This window comes from Cyrtonyx montezumae, unplaced genomic scaffold, assembly GCF_038088225.1.
Source record: "Cyrtonyx montezumae isolate F1298 unplaced genomic scaffold, pur_monq_1.0 scaffold_3, whole genome shotgun sequence".
NCBI lineage: Eukaryota > Metazoa > Chordata > Aves > Galliformes > Odontophoridae > Cyrtonyx > Cyrtonyx montezumae.
In genome coordinates this window covers 41,332,155-41,351,604 of record NW_027072034.1, presented here as the reverse complement: position 1 = coordinate 41,351,604, position 19,450 = coordinate 41,332,155, and the positions used below count along the sequence as shown (strand labels likewise).

The 19,450-nt window shown below is 40.6% G+C and overlaps 1 protein-coding gene across 2 annotated transcripts in view; it reads right to left on the bottom strand.

Annotated features, from left to right (window-relative positions):
* The window catches only part of SHROOM2 (shroom family member 2), a 116,336-nt gene that overhangs the window by 35,243 nt on the left and 61,643 nt on the right, over window positions 1-19,450 (bottom strand). The window contains exons 3-6 of one of the 2 annotated variants that reach the window (XM_065741356.1): window positions 12,502-12,606; window positions 10,419-10,550; window positions 2,266-4,909; window positions 245-348 (exon numbers count right to left, since the gene is read on the bottom strand). In XM_065741356.1, the coding sequence (XP_065597428.1) occupies window positions 245-348; window positions 2,266-4,909; window positions 10,419-10,550; window positions 12,502-12,606 (2,985 nt within the window). The remainder of the gene's footprint in view (window positions 1-244; window positions 349-2,265; window positions 4,910-10,418; window positions 10,551-12,501; window positions 12,607-19,450) is intronic. The other variant, XM_065741355.1, reaches the window with a different exon arrangement.

Here is a 19,450-nt window from a genome sequence, read left to right as displayed (position 1 = left end):
TGTAATGCACTCAACACTTGACAATTTCTTCAAGCTCACTCCAGGGTCCCCCAAAATGTCGGTCCCAAGATTAACTATATGACACATGTAGGAAAGATGCAGGAAATAAAGGTAAAAAGGTAGTGTAAAAGCTCTGAACACATCACAGCAACATCCAACCTTCCAATCTGGGTCAGGGAAATGTCAGATCAGAGGAGCTGTCACAAAAAATGCTTTTAAGCCAGAAATCAAGGAACACACTTACCTTACAGAGTTGTTCCTTTCATCCAGATTGTTAGTTTTAGAAAAAATACGCTCCCCATCTTCCTTTAAATCCTCAGCTTGCCTCCTTACTTCAACTGGGACTTCCTAAAAGTGGTTTATAGCACAAGTAAGACAGCAAGTCATCATGTTACAGACTCCTGAAAAATCTGTCATTATGGAACCTCTTATTTGTGGCTTTGCTCTGTTTGAATATACATGAAGTCAACAGCATAGCATGCCTCAAGCTTGTTTGGTTTTAAGTGGAGCAGCGTGCTATGTGACCTCTTGCACAGCACTACAGACCTGGCTGTACTCGAGTTTCTAGCTTAGTTTGCTGAACTACTGAAGGGTTTAACATTTATAAACGTTTGCAACTTCCATTTAGCAAAGCCAAAACTGCAGCAAAGAACTGACAGAAGACTTGCTTAAGTGTCAGAAGAGGCAAGTATGCACCGGCCTTTCAATCCCCGAGTGCGTACTTTAGTTTCTTAGCACAACACACAGCGCTGCTGTTCCAGAAATGTATTATCTCACTATCTTCAAACAACCGCGCCCAAAGCATAGCACTGCATTACAAACACCGAACCTACAGGAAATTTAATTGCACAGAAATCACCTGAAACATATATGCGAAGCAACACCTTTAGTTACTTCAGTCTGCTGTAAGCATCGTCAATGTACTTATCGCCATGCTTTCCAGGTGCCTCAACAGGTGTCTGCATTTTGCCCCAGGAGGCCAATACTGAACTTAAAGGCACTGACTAAGAAACCAGAAATGCATACACGGAATAGATTATATGATGATTTTCTGCTGGGTAGGCAATTATTTAATAATGTAGTTAATTTAATTTTCAAAATAACTTCCAGCTGAGTATTTCCATGGCTGGAATCTCCACTCTTCTAAATTATCTGCGCAGTTAAGTCTGCCTGCAAAGTTCAAAAATAACTTTTGCAAAACCTGAAGAAAAAAAAAACACATACAAGGAGTCCACAAGTTTAGAAACCAGTGTGTTTTCTTTCTTTTGAAGCTGTTCTCACTCTACACTTAGTATATACACGTGCTATGTGTATGTATATATGCGTGCAATACTTTCAACGAGAGAAAAGAAGGAAAGCACAGTATGCCTCCATTTTTTCTTGCAGAAGGTAAAGTTCAACCCAGGTCTTACACACTTCAACACAGACATATCAGACAATCTTGCAGCAGCTTCAACAACATATTTTAAGCAGAGAACTGAAAAGACTAGGTTTCTCTGTTTACTTTCCTTGCCACCTGCCAGTCGTTCCCTGGCCCAGCTCTGTTAAAAATTAACTTAATATTTACTTGCAAGTTGAACAGATATTTGGCATCTCTCTGTGGAATACATTTATAGTTCTTAAATCAAGCAAGCTGACAAAAAATAAAACACAGAGCAGTTTCATTTTTTCTTTCCTTTAGTGTAGCTTTAACATTAACAGATACATTTCTTTTAAATCTCTAAACTTTAGCAGGCTGAAGTTCTGTTCTATGTAGGTTCTGTACCAAGCAAGTTTAGAAGGAAAGGGAGGATGCACAGAAAACGATCAGGCTATCAATAAAAGTAGAAAAATGTAGGTATTATTTCCCCTTGGAGTATTTTTCCTCTTACTTCCAGAGAACAGCATTAAGAATGAAGATGGGGAATGGGGGAGGCAGCCACAATAATGAAGTGCTCCAAGTGCAAGATTGCTTTGATCCTCTTACTGTATAATAGAGCACATTATCAAATCAACCTGTTCTTTTTCTTCCGGTTGGCTACAATATACAAGAAATGATTTTATCCAATTGTTCTTTGCTACACTCATTTCCTGTGCAATACAAACTTTGATCTCACTTACGAGGGCTACATGTAACGTCTATTCTATTACAGAGGAAAGGCTAACATCACATTACATGTGTTCCTAAACTGGAAATTTTCACAAAAATCATCTTGCACTCCCCTCCCCCTCACCTCCCTGTGCCCCTCATAGGCAATAAAAAGATAACGCAAAAGCTGCTTGTACCTGTTTGTAGAAATCAGTCGAAGGGGATGACCTAGACCTCTCGTGGGTGTACTGGGGCTTCTCATTCTGTTCGTGGCTGACATCAAGGATGTTATCTGCTGAATGGTACCTTCCTGAGTTCCTCGCCTCTATGGGCTTCCGCTGCTCTTTCCATGATGCCTGATACTCTGCAAATGTTCCCAGACGCTGCGGCTGTTCAGATTTCACAGTCCTATCAGCAGCCTTACTGCTGCTGCCATGCTGGATGCTCCCTTTTGGTGCAGTTTCAAGTCCAACAGAGGCTGCCCGACCTCTTCTCTCATGCCAGGACTCGTCTCCCTCTTGCCCGCCGTAAGCTTTCCTGTCTGCCCTCTCAGGCTGTCCCTCAGCTAGGCTGTGGGGAGTTGGTTTCTGTGCAGGTTTTCTGCATGCAGGCTTACTTGTTTCTTCAAAAAATTTCCACCTGTCTGCAAATGAGCCCAGGGCTTCTTCAGAAGTTTCTGGATGGCACTGGGCACGACATTCATCCTCTGACATCCCTACTTCATTCATCTTCTCCGGTTCAGAGTAAGACTTCAGTTTTTGCTCTGTTGTGAACCTCTTCCTGGCTCCAATGCGAGAAACGTGATGAGTGCCACTCCCTGTAGGGTTCGGTTTAGCTTGCGTAGCCTCAAGGAATCCAGACACATCTTCAGAAACCAAAGCCAATAATGAAGAGTTGTAACTACCAGTTTTCCGTTCTGGTGACCTGGGGGGATATTCAGCAGGGCTGGGCTCCAAGTCCCGCCGTTTGAAGGAAGTTGCCCGCAGAACTCTGGCCTGTGCTTCCTTCAGGTGATCTTTGTAGGTGCTAGTAAAGTTCGTATCTGGGGAGGCGTTCACATTTTCTGCTGCATCTGGCTTCCCGTTCTCGTTGCACTCTTCCGTCTCGGATGACCCTATTAAAGTAGCCGTGCTTCTACTTTTCTGCAGCTTTGCTCTTCTCATTTGGATCTCATTTCTCAGCGTTGTTGCAAAACGGTCGCTCCTTCGTGCCTGTTTAGACAAGTGATTGTCAAATGGGGGCTGACGCTCTGTTACAGCTTCTTGGCTGCCGTCAGAGTGCTTTTTGCCTTCTTGAGCTAAAGAGTGCAACATTGGGGTCCTCTGAGGAGAGATTTTGCTACTCTCATCTTTTCCCCACCTGAAGTCTTTCTGAGCAGGCCTGTTTTCAGCGGTAAGGGCACAGCCCTTTACATACTCCTGTTGACAGTACCTCGCTTCACTTTCCTCAAAGCCGCTATCAAAGCTTTTCTTTTGCCCAGACTTCTCAGCATTATTTGTTTTTTTAGCCTCTTCTACTACAGCACACCTAACATCCCCCTCTCTGTCAACTGTGTAATGACTACTGTTCTCACACCCTTCCAGAGAAGATTCAACAGACTGTTGAGGTAGATAGCATTTTGGTTTTTGGACCATTGTGACAACTGCAGGATTTTCATAAGGTCCAAGAGAAACATTAGCCCCCATTGCAGGTTTCCAGTTGTCATCTTTGAGCTGCGGTGGCTTTGAATTCCCCTGAGCAGGCTGTTTTGCTGTCACACAGTAATAGCGATTCTGTCCAGTGTTGTCTGCCTTCTGTTCAGCAGCACTGTTTGAAGAAGAGCAAGTGTTGAGCAGCCTGGTGTGGTTTAGATTGTATCCATGAAAATGATCAGCAGGCGACTCTTGAATACCACCGTAGGAGAAAAAAGGTTGCTGATCTTTAGGTGCAGCTAACATTCTTGCGTGGTGAAAAAAAGTGCTTTCATCACTGTACTGGTGCTGGTGGTGGTAACTGTAAGCAGGCTGTGCAAACCGAACATCAGTGCTGGACAAGGATGACTGCAGCTTGCTCACAGTTCCTGCGTTACTACTGTACCTTTCACCGACTGCAGAAAAAGCATGTTCTGAACTGAGATCTAATTTATAATTTGAGCCACTGACCTTCCTGTCGCATGCTCTGGAAGGCCGCCGTTGCTGCTCCACAGTTTCTGAGTTCCAGTCATTCCTGGTCTGAGATCGGTTCAGGGCTGTAAAGTGCTGCGTGCTGGCACTCTCTGAGTACACAGGGCCCTGGGCTTTCTCATGGCCTTTGGTAGCAGCAAAGCTGTCACTACGGAGAGGTGGAGGCGGTGGGGGAGGAGAGGAAGACTTCCTCTTATCTGGAACATACCAGACAGGCCCAAAACTGGATCTTCCAGAACCAGTGAGCTTGACATCAGGGTGTTCCTCTGTTCTGGGACTTCTGTTATTCTCATACTGGATGGGAGCTGGCAAATATCCAGGTTTGTCCTCTATCCCACTGTAATCGTTCAAAAGCTGTCCAGACTTGTTTCCATGTTTAGATGTCTCCCAGTGGCCTACTTTATACAGCATATTCTCTGTTGAAGAAGTATCTGCAGTGGATAGAGTGTGGTCAGGGGTGCTAGAACTTGTGGAGAAAGACCCGTAGGCTGAATCCCGCTTATTCTGGCTCCCTAGATGGTCAATGCTACTATTAGATCTTGCAGAAGAAAGTCTTCCATACTGGACTACTTGTGGAGTTTGGTCCCAGCTGTCCATACTACCCAAAGAGCTGAACTGGTCAGATGCTCGATGGAGACTTGACTGATCCCATGAGTTTGACAGGTCATGAGAAGAACAGCTGCGGTAGGAAACAAACAAAAAAAGACCCAGTATAAATAAAACAGTCAAAAAAGCCCATGATGCAATTACAAACATTTGATCACCAATTTTATTAATGCTGGTGAAAGTAATACAGTTGTTACTTTGGAGAGTCTAATAAAATGAGAGTACAGACACAAGTACAGACACAGAGTACAGTCAGTGCTTTACTTTTACATTCTGCCACCAATCCAAAGCTTGAAACTTCAAAAACTAATTGATAGCTCCCTTCTACCTATACCACTAAGTAATATTTATCACCTTCAAAGGTCTCCTTTCCCTATCCAAACTGTTGATTTTGCTGACTTTTAGACAAATTCAGTTTAATCTCCATTAGCACTCTTTTTCTCAGGACAAACACCAGCTTATTTTGCAGCTTACATTCCAAGCACCTTGTGATACTTCCAACTACCAATCTTGTGTACTTCCCTGTTCACCTTCAATAACCTCACTCTGAACACAAAGTTAATCCTTTGTCTTGATTACCCAAATCTGCCCATTCATACAATATTTTTATTTCAAAATGAAGGTTTACGAAAAACATTTGCCTCAAATTCCACCATTTCAGTTCTGAGCCTCCACATGAACCTTGCCAATGTGCTTTCAAACCACTCTCAGTTTGACGTTCTTACAAAAAAGTCATTCAATTCCATCCAGTTACACATCACTGACAGGAATCTCATTCAATTTAATTTCTGCATGGACAAAATGACCTTCCTTCAAAAATCCTTATCATCACCTCTCTGTCACTCCTTCTAGTACAGAAATGCCATCTTTGACATTGTACTTTCTTGTTTGTCTAGGTACTACTTCAAAATCTTGCTTCTTGTGTTCTCTTCCTCACCACAACCAGCTTTGTTTCTTTCAACTTCTTTTCATCATTATTTTCCACAGCACCCACCTCCTGTCAATCCAACACACTGATGCTGAGACAACTGTCTTTCCAATTACTCTCACATCTTCACTGCCAGCTCCCCCCCATTCCGCCCGATTTATATATCAATTCAAATTCGTGTCTTTGCACGCAAAGCCCCTTGGTAGAAATCCCAGAACTGTTCCAATTCCCTGTAGCTATAATTATATGAAGCATCTATCAAATCTTGCGCAGCAAAGGAAGCACCTATTCAATCTTGTGCAGTAAAGAAATCTGTGAACACCGCTACTGAAATAAGATTAGTCCACATAAAAATAATACGAAAAGCGAAACAGGTCTTTTTCTTTTTTTGTCTGTCAGAAATACTGTAAAAAGACACTTGTTTGATATTTAATTTTAACACAGGAATTGCAGGGTTTTTATATTACTATAGCTTTGCAATTTTTTTACACAACACGATCAAAAACAAAAAAGACAGGGATCTCCTTGAAAGAGTCCAGTGGAAGGTTACAAAGATGATGAAGGGTGTGGAACACCTCCCTCAAGAGGAAAGACTGAGGGACCTGTGTCTGTTCAGCCTTGAGAAAAGAAGACTCAGAGGGGATCTGATCCACCTCTATAAATAACTAAGTAGCAGAAGGCAAAGGGACAAGGCTGGACTCTTCACAGTGGTGTGTGCTGATACCATGAGGGGAAATGGCCACAAACTGAAGCATAGGAAGTACCCCACAAATGTGCATGGGAACTCCTTCCCAGTGCAGTGACGGAGCAGTGGCACAGCTGCACAGAGAGGTGGTGGAGTCTCCTTCTCTGGAGACGTTCCAGACCCGCCTGGACGCCTACCTGTGCAACCTGGGCTAGGGAGCTGCTTTGGCAGGGGGTTGGGCTCAGTGATCTCTAGAGGTCCCTTCCAACCCCTACAATTCTGTGATTAACTTACAGGAAGTAAGGGAAAGCATACTTTCCATTTATTCTCTAAAAGCAGTTTTTTTTTTCACAAGTTGACCCAGCAGTGACCTCATCTTGTGTTTTTGTTTGTTCTTTCATTCTTTTACTTTCAGCATTTCAAAGCATTTCACTGGATACTTAAAAAGGTCTTAATTTATCCCTTAAGCAGATACTATAGTTCATGTAAACAGTGTCTCAGTCATTAGGATCTCTGTTGTTAATAAAGAATTTAAGCTAGATATAGGTATGAATTGCTGTGGTTTTGAATTGCACTTTTCTTCCTCCTTTCCAGCACTAAGAAGATACGTGGCATTGACTGAAATAAAGATGAAACTTCTGCCTCTATTTCCAGCTTACAGATCTGCTGATATCAAATGCGAAGCAGAGACGATCAGTGTAAGAGCTCAGAGGTCTGCTAGAAGACACTTAATGGAAACCTAATAAATGCAATAAAAACTTCATAGAAAGGACAGCTAAGTTTCTAATGATGTGTTATTGCAAAGCACAGCCTCCCGTGGTCCTCACTTGAGAGGTAATCCTCCCACACACTCTGTCACAGAATTCAGTCCAGGAGCCATTTCTATTGCCATTCCAGGCTGTCCCCCTCTCAATTTTTTTTTTTTCAGTGGATTCACAAAAGTATCTATTGAAGACTGGGAGATAAATGCCAAGAATAATCTACAAACATTTTCTTTTCTGTCCACTTTGGCCAACAAGCCCATCCCAAACCTGAGGATAAGTTTTGGCTTCTGGGTCCTCCCAGAAATAATATAATCCCAGTGGATCAGGCAGCATTCAGGCCACAGGGACTTACAGATCAGGTGTATGTGATCCTCATTTTCCTCAAAATCTCAGTTTAAGCAGCCTTCTAAAAGCTTACTAGCCTAACACTCACACTTTCAAGGCTGTAACAAAGTAAAGGAGATAACTGGTTTCAGCTACAACCTGGGCAGAATGAAAAAAAATATTGATATAACCCCCTTCTATAGCATATCTTAAGGGAAGAAAATGTGGAATCTAAACTTTTAGCAACTTGAGACACCCAGAAAAGTGCTGTCAGCCATAGTCTAGAGTGGACTAGGAAAAGAGTCTGCATCCGCTTTGTGAAGGCATTTCTTAATGGGAAATTAAGGCACTGAAGCCTGATGAGATCTGACTCACTTGCCCTGCCACTGAAGTGTCTGAAGCTCCCACACTCAGCCCAGCACTCCCAATATCATTTATAGCCTTAGCACAAAAGTCACATGACAGAAAACACACAGAATGATGGATGTGGACATGAGGGCTCCAGAACTACGCCCTCTCCTATTTATACTATTATCCTATTTACACAAGTCTCTTCTGCTCTTTCTTTCTCTAGCACCTTATCAAAGGTCCAAGATCACTGGGGAGGCCAAAAAAACAAAGAAACAAAACAAAGCCAAAGAAACAAACCCATGCCTTAATCTAGCATCTACCTGGGTAGCAATGACAATATTCAGAGGGTTGTTTGGATCAGCTGCCCCTTCCCTTCTCTCAAATCCAGATACATCCTGCGTGGAAAAGAACAGACATCTCTGGTCTTGGTTGAGCTCTCCATGATTTACAGATGATTTAGTTCTTACACTCACACAGAGAACTGGGGTATTAAATTCAGAACAGATTTTAGGCTGTGAAGATCAGTCTCAGATGCTTAGCTCAAGGAAGCATTAGAACCTCCAGAAGTAGTGCCAGGATGGATCTGCATTCTCTGGCTAGAAATAGCCCCTCCTCAAGCTATTTGTTTTAGCTACGGAATACTGTGAATCACATTCACCTTGGTGCTTTTCCTTTTTTTTCTTCTTTTTTTTTTTTTTTTTATCTTTTTCAGACTAGCAAATCCAAGGAAACCCACTTTGCAACCGAGATTCTCAAAATATCCAAATCCTTTGGCTGGTACTCTGAGAGTGCTAGAGATCCAGCAGCCACCACGTGAATTCAGCTCAGTCCTGGAAATGGTCTTAGGCACCAGGTGTGACAAATCTCCAAATCATCTTTCAACAGCTTTCAAGTGGGCAGCAAAGGTGATTGATGGGTTCAGAAACAGCAATACCCTGGAAAACCCTGGTATTAAGACTGTACTGAAGCACCTAACTCTTCTAGCAGCAACTGAGAGAGCAGAATTTGCACTTTTTATTAAAACTGATGTCTATCAGCAGTTGTTGATATTCTTCATACGCAGGAAGAAGGAATTGCAGCAGTCCCTTCCCCCTTTTCCTTTAGGCTGACACAGGCTGAAAACTGCACGCAAACCAAATTAAAAACAGATACTTAAAATATTGCCAGATCCTACCAAATCACACTTTCAGAGGTGTGTCTCATAGTACGTTACTTTCACAAGGTACAAGGACAACCATAAAGAAGAGTAGGAAACGTGTATCAACGCACATCTCAGCCAAAAGATTCAGTAGGCTCAAAGTAGAAATATTCTTAAGTTAGCATTGCAACTCAGAAGGCTAACGAGTTTAGGAATTGTTAAATTTTGTTTCTTGCACAAGAACTCTCACTGCCTTCATATAATTCAGCCTATGTATAAAAACTCTAAATAGAAACTGTACAATTCAATGTAAAAAAGGAGCAGTTGTAATCAAGGATTAGAGAAATACATCATATGCTAAAAATTCTGCTAATGAAGTATTATGAAATGCATTTTGAAAACTATTTCTTTCTAAATGCTAACTTCACATTTTATGCAATGGCAGATAGCAAGTTATCTTTAAAACATCAGGGAATTTCCAAATAAATCAAACAACGTAAAAAAAGATGTTAATAATTGCATAAAATAAAATCTTAAATTGTGAATTTCTTCCATTGTTTTAAAGAGAATGTACAATTAATAAGTAGAGAAAACTGTGAATTTAAGACTGATTTTCTGTAATGCCCAGAATAACTATGGCCCAATTATGAACTGAATGAAAAAAAACAACCAACAAAACAGATGAAAAAATGTCCTTGTGAAAATGTCTCCCAAAAGCAGAGATCACAGAAGAACCTGCAACCATATGCAAACAGGCATTATTAAAATTTCACAACTAGAACTGCCCAGGTGCTGCTTTTCTTCCATAGAGCTGAATGAGACCTAACAAATATTAAGGTGCTTTAAACAATAGCCACAACAACCTTCAGTGTTTATCTGTCGACATGCAAGAACAGCCATAGGAAAGATCAGATTACGGAAAGATACTTTAACTAATAAAACCAGTAATACTTTAAAGTCCAACAGGAAAATATTCTGTACCCTCCCTTCAGAAAAAGGCCTTCTAGTATTCTGTAACAGTATTTTTCTATCTGTCCTCCCTTTGCTACTTCATTTTAAGTATGTTAATTTTGATGGTTTCTTTTTGTTTAGAAAGGTTCAGGATTTTGCACTGCACATGAAAACGAAAGGCAGAACTACAAACACAACTTTCTGACTGCGTTTAAAACTAGCTTCTTACCTTTCAGTCACATGCACTTATCACATACTGTTTCTGAAAATATCCACGTGTAAAGCTTCCAGCGTTCCTTCTTCAAGCACCGAGAGGACAGGGCATAGTAAAGAAGTAAAACGCAATGCTGCATTCAGGGTTTAAAAAACACTCAACATGACCCACACTAATCGTGCCAATCCGTCAGAGCTTAATGCACGTTAACTTCAGCAGAGTCTCACCTTGCATGATACCGTGAGTGCCAGGAAGTGCAGGCATTGGATGAAGGAAGGTGTGACGTGGCTGTCTCAGGTTGACTTTCTGTAAACTTGGTTGCGTGCCAGGAGTGAGGCCTGCAAGCTAGGTCATTTTTTCTGAAAAGAGAGATGAAGAGTGCACGAGTTTAATGCGAACAGTTCAGCGAGGTGACATGAAGCAATAAAACATTAAAAAAAAAAAAGTCCTGTCAGGGAAGTAGTCACACAGCACAGAACTACAATAACTTCAAGTGACAATGAACTATGTAATGTTCTACATGCATGCCAGTTTTGAAAAGCTAACCAACATTCCTTTAGAATGCCTGAGGCAGTGAAATACCAATATTCTCCAAGGTTTCTGTTAGTGTAGGTTTTATTGCAGTTTTTATTTTGGATGAGAGGCAGGTTTTTTTCTGAGTGACCAAGACAAACACAAATTTTGGAGTACCTGAAATGTGTACAGAGCTTTAACACCTCAAGCTAATAATGAGCTTCCAACGACTCTTTTAGAACATTACAACAGTATAGTAAGGCTATGGTAAGGTTACTCCATCTGTGCTTGTGGGAGATGAGGATTCCACACCGCTTCATACAAGTTACTAGGAGTGATATAACTAATAATTCCAATAGTAAGCTCTCAGAGCATACATTACAAACCCTTCTGCAAAGCTGGTCTAAGCTTCTCTGACCCTTTTCCCGTGGTTAGGAACAAATATCAAGAGCTTTCATTTCCTTCTCCAAGGTCTTTGTAAAGCCTTTCAATGCTCTTGAAAGAAGCGCATTCTCCTTCCCCAGTGTTATATAAACTTTCTGGATGGGATTCACCTATTTCTGTCTCAGTTAGTGCATGCCCTGCACAAGCCATTAGTCTAGACTCTCTCAATAGCCTTGAGAATAAAACAGAAACCTCCTGAAAATCATGCATCCTATCCTTCCCTTTGTCTCTTCCTGGGAAAAGTGTAAGCTAAAATTTAGATCACATTTAAGGTCAGACAAATCCCATCCTTTGAAGTCAGTCTGAACCAGAAGCTTGTAAGACCTTAACTTTTAAGGGTTTTTTTCAATGTACTTAAGTATTTCACTTGTGTAATTGTGATTATTTTTTTAACAGTAATTTCTCTAAGTTAAAAAAAAACCCAAACATTCACAAAGCATAGAAAGTGTTCCCAACTCTCAATTTACACTCTAAAGAAAGTTCTACATTTTTTTATTCATCTCTCTTTTTAAAATTTGGGTTATCAGTCAGCCAGTAGGAAACAAAACCAAAGCTCATTATAAGCCCAGTATCTTCAAAACAGATCCAATTTGACCTCATGGGTTTTTGGAGTACATTCAGGAACATCTGATGAATTTGATGATGAATTGCCTTTCCAAACTCTGCATGCATGATTATAAAAGGAGAATAAGAATTCTACAGGGAAGCTGTAATTTCACTAAGAAGTGTGGCATCATTACTGTCACTAGAAAAAGAAGTAATTGTTTCCGTAAACAAAGGCCTACTCTTACACACATGACAGAAGAGAAAACAGCTGAGCAGGGTGTCAGTATGTTCTTCCTTGGTAGGAATATGAAACTAAGAGTGTGGATGGAGAAGACAAAATATTCTCTGTGAAAACAAGTGAAGATTCCTCACTCCAGCCACACGGTGCTCAGCTCCAGGCAGTCCTTACATATTCCAAGGACCCGAAGTTTATATTCAGGTATGGGGAAGAACTGTTCCATCATTTAGCTGCACAGAGCATTGAAGGGTCTCCTTGCCACCTCTCACTCTAATGTTACTCATAGCAGTGAGGCAAACAGTAAATATAGATTTAAGCAAGTTCAATATACCTTTCATGCATCAATTCAGCAAAAAAGTTTGTTATGAGACAATTACTTTGGCATGGTGAACAAAGCATACACAAGACTAGAAAGCTAGCACAACACAAACAACGTATAGAGCACAAGGAGACAAAGGTTAGGTAAGGAGGATTTCTGCAATGGTTTGCTATGGATTTGGCATATGGTGGGAGGAGTTGAGTCAGTGGGAAGGAGCAAAAGGGATGCACTTGTAAATTCAGTACTGTACCTCATGGAACTTCTCAAGATCTTCATAAGATAATTTCTTGCCTCATTAACATCATTTTCAGATGGCATTTCCTGTGCTACAATGTCCACCACCACTTTCATCTTCCTGAGTGGCCAAGCAAGGGGAGGAACAGACTGGACTGAGTTGTGATGTGAAGGAAGTCAAGTGGACAAGAACTATTAAGTTCTTCTTCATTTTGGTATCAGTGGACACTTTTTTTCTTTTCTTTTCTTTTCTTTTTTTGCATGAATGGTCTAAAAATACTCATGGAATACCTGCAGGGTGCAATCAACTAGACACCTGCTTTTGATGAAGTCTGCAACATGACTAAAAACTGATTTACTATGCATAATCAACATTGCTTTCTGTTGGACTTGCATCATTTAGTTACATTTAGTATTTCCTGCACTCCAAGAAAGTGCTTTTTTAACAATAAACAGAGCAGTACTTAAATATAGATTTCAAACCTCAGCACAAACGAGTAGGGGAACTGGAAGTAAAAGATTAAGAGAGTCAAAATCAGAATATTTTGCAGACAACTGAAGATGCTGGAAGCAGAACATTTATATTCTAATGTAATATCTCTGTATTAATTCTGAGTGACAGAATGAGATCATCTGAACCTACAATACAGAAAACCTCTAGCATAAATGGAAGCATTAATAAAAGCGTTTCACTGACAGTATCTTTCTACCAATACATCTGCAAGAACTGCTGGAAGGAAAACACCAATAAGTAGCGAAGATACAATACAAAGGGAAAATCAGTTTCTATCGGCTATAAGCAGCGTGTTAAGAGTTGCATCAGTGACATGTGGTGTGCAAACAGTTGAGCAATAAACCAACCTTTCCTCTATTGTTCTTCAAAATAAATCTGTCCTTTTACAGTTACTGTTTGGAAGTCATTAAAACATTAGCAATAAACCAACCTTTCCTCTATTGTTCTTCAGAATAAATCTGTCCTTTTACAGTTACTGTTTGGAAGTCATTAAAACATTCTGAATTTCACAGGGTACAGAGATTAGAAATAGTGGCTTAGGATTACATTAACAATACTGATTTGATATGAGAAGGAAAAAAAAAAAGAGAGAAAGAGAGAGAGAAAAAATAAACTTCTTTGACCAGCAAAGAAAACATAATTAGACAGGACAAACATGGGGAAAATAACCAAAGTCAGAATATATTTGATTAAGTCAAGATTTAAAAATTCAGACAATTTTTACTTTCAGTTCATAGAACCATGGAATCATCAAGGTTGGAAAAGACCTCCAAGATCATCCAGTCCAACTGTCCACCTGTCACCAGTATTTCCACACTTAAACCACGTCCTTCAGTACAACCTAAATATTTGTCACCTCTAAGGGTGGTGAATCCACCACCTCCCAGCGCAGCTTATTCCAGAACTTGACCACTCTTTCAGATAAGAATTTTAACTTTCAATCTGAATCTCCTCTGGTGCAATTTGAGGCCATTCCCATTCACATACTGCTAGTTACTTGGGAGAAGAGACCAAACCACACCTTGTCACAACCTCCTTTTAGGTATTAATACCTAAAACAGTTCAGTGTAATTTTAGCTGCCAAGCACCTAACAGCTTAGCCTGAGAAATAACAAGTAGAACAAGGCAATCACCTTCTGAACAATTTAGATGTTCTATGGAATGAACACTTATTTGGTTAAAATGTCTTCTTTCTTCCCCATCTCCAACAGGTAGATCACATTCCTTTTTTGTAGAGTATTTAAGCAGCTGTCACCCTCTGCAGACAAAGACATCAGGTATTTTCTCTCTTAAGAAACCATGTTTGTAGAATTCAGATTGCTTCATGTCAATTTAGTCACTAGTGGCAGATCTACCTGCCAGGATAACAGAAGAATGAAGTACCTAAAGTTTGTCAAAAGAAAAATGGCCAGCAGCAAATCCATATAAGGAAAACAAATGTTTCTTGTGTTATTCTCAATAATTCAATACATCCATGGATTATTCTAATCTAGGTTCAAACAGTTGTTCTCAATTTCATAATGAAGCTTTAGGATAAATATAACGTACTCCTCCCCCCTTATCATTTTCAGTGTTTTTCTGACTCCTTGTATACCTGTCTGTATCTCTATATGTAACAGAAAATCAAAAAATGAGAAAATGACATTTAAAAGGAGGCCAAAGCACACAAAACATGATATTGAACAACTTGCCTAAATGCAATTTCTCCCTCACTTTATCTCTTCCTCTCTTTCTTTGGAAACGGAGAGAGGAAGGGTGTGTTTGTGCGTGGGAAGAAGAAAAGGAAGAAAAACATAGAAAGGCTCTGAAAATTTTCATTCAACAATCCTGTATTAAAGGACCAGGACACACACAATTAAAGAACTCCTGTAATACAGTCTGAAACAAATGTATCACTGTCTTGTCATTCATCAGCAATACAGTTAATTCAAATAAGCTTATTCCTCACTCTTCTTTGTTCTGTCATACATGCAAAGTCACTTTCTAAGCTTTTCAGTGTATCATGACTTCTCTGTCCAGATTGATGGCTTTGTACTTCTAACACCTGGTTTTGGTCTTCCCAGCAAACTTAGTCCCTGATAAACCTGATCCAAATTCCACTTCTGAATTTGTATCCCTGATTGCTTGCTACAGCTGATTTGAGTTGCTCTTCTCTATAAGGCTGCCCACTGTCTTTCACTCAGATTCAATTCTGGATGCCCTAAATCCCTGCTGTCCTGAGACCCGGCATCAGCAATCTCAATGCTTTTTATTTATTTTTATTTATTTTTTCCCCTATTACACCTTACATCAGTGTTTACATTATCCACACAGGAGAATCTTAAAGGTCCCTTTCAACACATGATGATAAGCAGTCTTTGTTTGGGCAGGCCATACCAGTAACTGCCTAAATCCCCCCTCAAAGCAAAAAGTGCATCTCCTTAGCCAAGGCACACAGATCATACCCTCCCTTATATAGAAACTGAACTGGAAATGTACAAAACACATTTTGTACATTTTGTACATTTTGTCCTGGTGAAAAGTATACCCGAAAAACTAATGGTAAACATCAACTTGCTATGTATTCTAAGATAATGCCTTTCAGCTTTCTTCTGAGCTTCAAAAAAAACAATACTTCTCTTTCACATGTACTCCCTTAACATAGAGAAAGCCTGAATGGGACTTTTTTAGGACAAAATTTGTTGAAAACATTAATATTAGGTGTTTCACGATGATTAAATGCAAATGCTCTGATGTCATAACTGACCAAGTGCTGCTGAGATTAAAAAAACTACTCTATTCTGCCAGCAAGATAGCATTAAAAAAGTGATGTAAAAGATGACTCTTTTAACATTAAAAATAAATAAATAAATAAATCAGAAATTCTCAATAGCAATTTTAATGTTAGATTACCATCTATGCACTGGGATGACATGTATGAATCCAAATTACTACTGAAAACACTCAAAACCATACTAGGGGGTTTCACTTCAAGACTCTGCTTTCCTCCATTAAGAGCAGCATGTAACCCATCTGCTTGTTACAGCACACTCTGCTGGAATATTAGCATTTTTCTATTCTTTCAGGAAAATCCCCTGTGACATATTTCATTGGTATGGGGTGAAATCAGTGATGAAAACTTATCAGCCTGGTATATGAGAAAACTCTCCTCTGACTACAGGCAGCTGAGCCCTGCTGCACACATCCCCTTGTCTTTTGACAGCTGGATTAGCCACAGGCTAATCCCAATATCCGACACTGTGCACTTCACGCACAGACACAAACTGCACAGACACGGTGATCAGCTGAGAGAGCAAGCAGCTGGGAATCTCATGCAACACAGAAACCCATGAATAGGAATAAAAAATAGACACTTTTCATGCAAAGAAGAAAAGTCACTAAAAGCTGTGTTGCCCTAAGATAAGAATCTAGCACCTACTTGATGCGCTCAGTCCTTTTCAAAGTCAAAGTGTAGTGCAAAAAAGAAAGTTAGGCTCCATGAATCCCTCTATCTTACCAAATACTAAGCTATCATCCTTCCTGGTTAAAACATACTGAAAACATACTATCATTAGAAGATTGTATATTAATTAAGCAAGCAACTCGATAACCATGAAGAAGTAACGAACAAGACTTAACTTAAAAGCAGTCTATTCAACTCCTGGTCCCTGCAGCTACATAAGTTCCTCGCAGGACACCTTCATCCTCATAGGGAGGACAGCTCTGTCACCTCTCTGCACGGAGCCACCAGGGATGGTCCTTCCCTGTCACCATGTGCATCTGCCTCAGCCTTTGCCTCCTTTCTTACCTCACAACCCACAGCCCTGCCCAGTATCCTCCTGCCCACATTTAGTTGCCGTGAGCTGTCCCTACCTCTCCAAGAGTGTAGCCCATGTCCTCATTCCAGCAGTCATACATGCTTGTTTGCAGATCTGCTTGCAGGGTCAGATGGAAAGTTGCAATGATAGAAGATGGCACTGCCGACACTTAATAACCTAGTAAAAATACAACTAGGATCTGGCAAAAAAATATTGCAGAGATGGTTTAGCCTAGCAGCTAGAGAACTCACCCAGTGCTGCCCTTGTGGAACAAATGACTTGAGTTTGAGTCCTAGGTTCTGAATTTTCATTTATGCCTCTTTGAAGTTGTGCCATGGGAGGTTCAGGTTGGATATTAGGAAACACTTCTTCTCAGAAATACCAGCGAGGCATTGGAACAGACTGCCCAGGGAAGTGGTGGAGTCACCATCCCTGGAGATGTTCAAGAAATGTGTGGATGTGGCACTGAGAGTCATGGTCAGCGGGCATGGTGGGGATGGGATGGTAGTTGGACTAGGCAATCTCAGAGGTCTTTTCCAACCTTAGTGATTCTATGATTCTGAGTATGTAGTAAATTCAGTTTATCCGTCTAGTTAATTATTCTGGATTGATGAGCTCAGTTAAGAACCTTTGAATGGTTTATCTAAACTGCTTTTAAAATTTATTTGGTTAAGGACAATTTGCAGGGGTGAATTCACACTAGGCTTCAGAGCAAAATTTTCCAACAACTGAAATTTCCATACATCTGCATTCAAAAATATCACATTATATACAACCTAAGAATAATCAACACAATATGGTTAAAAAGCTGTAACCCACAGACCATGTGTGGATGTGTGCGTGTTAACTGACTGATGTATGCATGATTAAATAAAACACAGTCCAGAATTTGCCTCTTAAACTCACAAAACACGATATCAGTGACAACATGAATCAGAGAAGCCATGGTAGAACAAGTGAATTGACACCATGTTTAAATGGGAAGAGAGAACTCAGCTGAAAATCAGAACAACTGGGCCAGCAGCAAGCTGTCCTCATCCCTGAGAATCCCCGCTGCTATGGATTCATCAGCACATTCCTCAGCAGCACAGCATCTACTAAGGTAAGCAGCTTACTGAAAATGACATTTTGTTTTTCTCAGGTCACAGCAGAGGCATTTAAGCCATATGTACTGTGTACCGACAAGTTTATTCTCACAAGGACCAAGCTTCTCAAATGATCTTCCAAATAAATTGTGGCCACACCATGCAGCATCTGAGACCAATTTAATCCAGCTTAGCCACAACTGAGACAAAGGATGAGTGCAATACTGTTGAAAAAATTACAATATATCTCACATTAATAAGTAATTGAATGGTTTGTTTTTTTTTTCTGCAGAAAGTGTCCCACAAGGCATCTTGGTCTCAGAAGGGCAGCACTTCTGAAAGGAAAATATTGCTGTGCTAAAGGAGAAAAAAACATAGCATTTCCATTGCATGTGGTATTTGGAGGTAGCTATGCAACTGTAAATCACTAAGAAATATAGGACACTTCTTTTAAAAAGGGATTTTTACTGTTGCAATAACTATTTTCAGATTAAAACAGACATTAGACCTAAATCTTGGCACATTAGGTTATTCATAATTTGAGCGTGCAGTCTCAGCTGCCCTAACACGCTGGAAACCTAAGGCATAAGGTAGTTATAATTGCACAATTGCCTTCTGAGTTAATCTTCTCCTTCCTTACCACCCAGGCGTAGCTCAGATTTCAGATGGAGGAGCTAATTGTTCATTTCCAAGTTATATCCTCTTTTTGTCTCCAATGGATAACTGTGGCCATAACAGCATTATGACAAAAACAGGACAATTTGAAACATTTATCCATTTATGCTTTCTCCATTGGCAAAAGTCACATTTATTACTGTTGCTTCTTGAACTACCAGCTCCTCTTGCCTATGTGCATATTAATCCAGTTTCTTCAACATATTGTGTAGACACTTTTTAGTGAATAGCAGGGCTCTGTCTAAGGAAGGCAGGGCAACCATTTCCATCCCTGAGGGCAGAGTGGAGCTGCAGGGGATGGGCTGAAAGCAACTGACACCTCTGCTGAGGCTGCTCAACATCCCACTTCATTCCTTGCAACTTCATTCTGTCAGGAACAGTGCTGGACTCCAGCTTCAGTCCTCCCTGCCACAGGACAGTGCAGTTAAGGACACAGTGGTTAGGCAAGACTAAGATCCAGCTGATGGCCACAGAAGCAAGAATGGGTAAGAATGACTCCTTTTTCCTCAAATCATCCTTTTTGGATGAGTATCTGGGTCATCCAGACAAATCATATCACTGAATCAGCAAGGTTGGAAAAGACCTACAAGATCATCCAGTCCAACCGCCCACCTATCACCAATAGTTCTCTCGAAACCATGTCCCTCAACAAATGTCTAAACGTTCTGTAAATACCGCCAGGGTCGGTGACTCCACCATTTCCCTGGGCAGCCCATTCCAGCACCTGACCACTCTTTCAGGGAAGAAGTGTTTCCTAGCATTCAGTCTGATCAAAAGACACAGAAACAATAGCTCCTAATTCTTCAAAGGGGTGTTCTTCCTCCTATGGCTCTGGTGGAGAAGGACCCAGCAGCTGTGCTTGGAGAAGGTGGATCCCCTTGCTATCCTGCACAC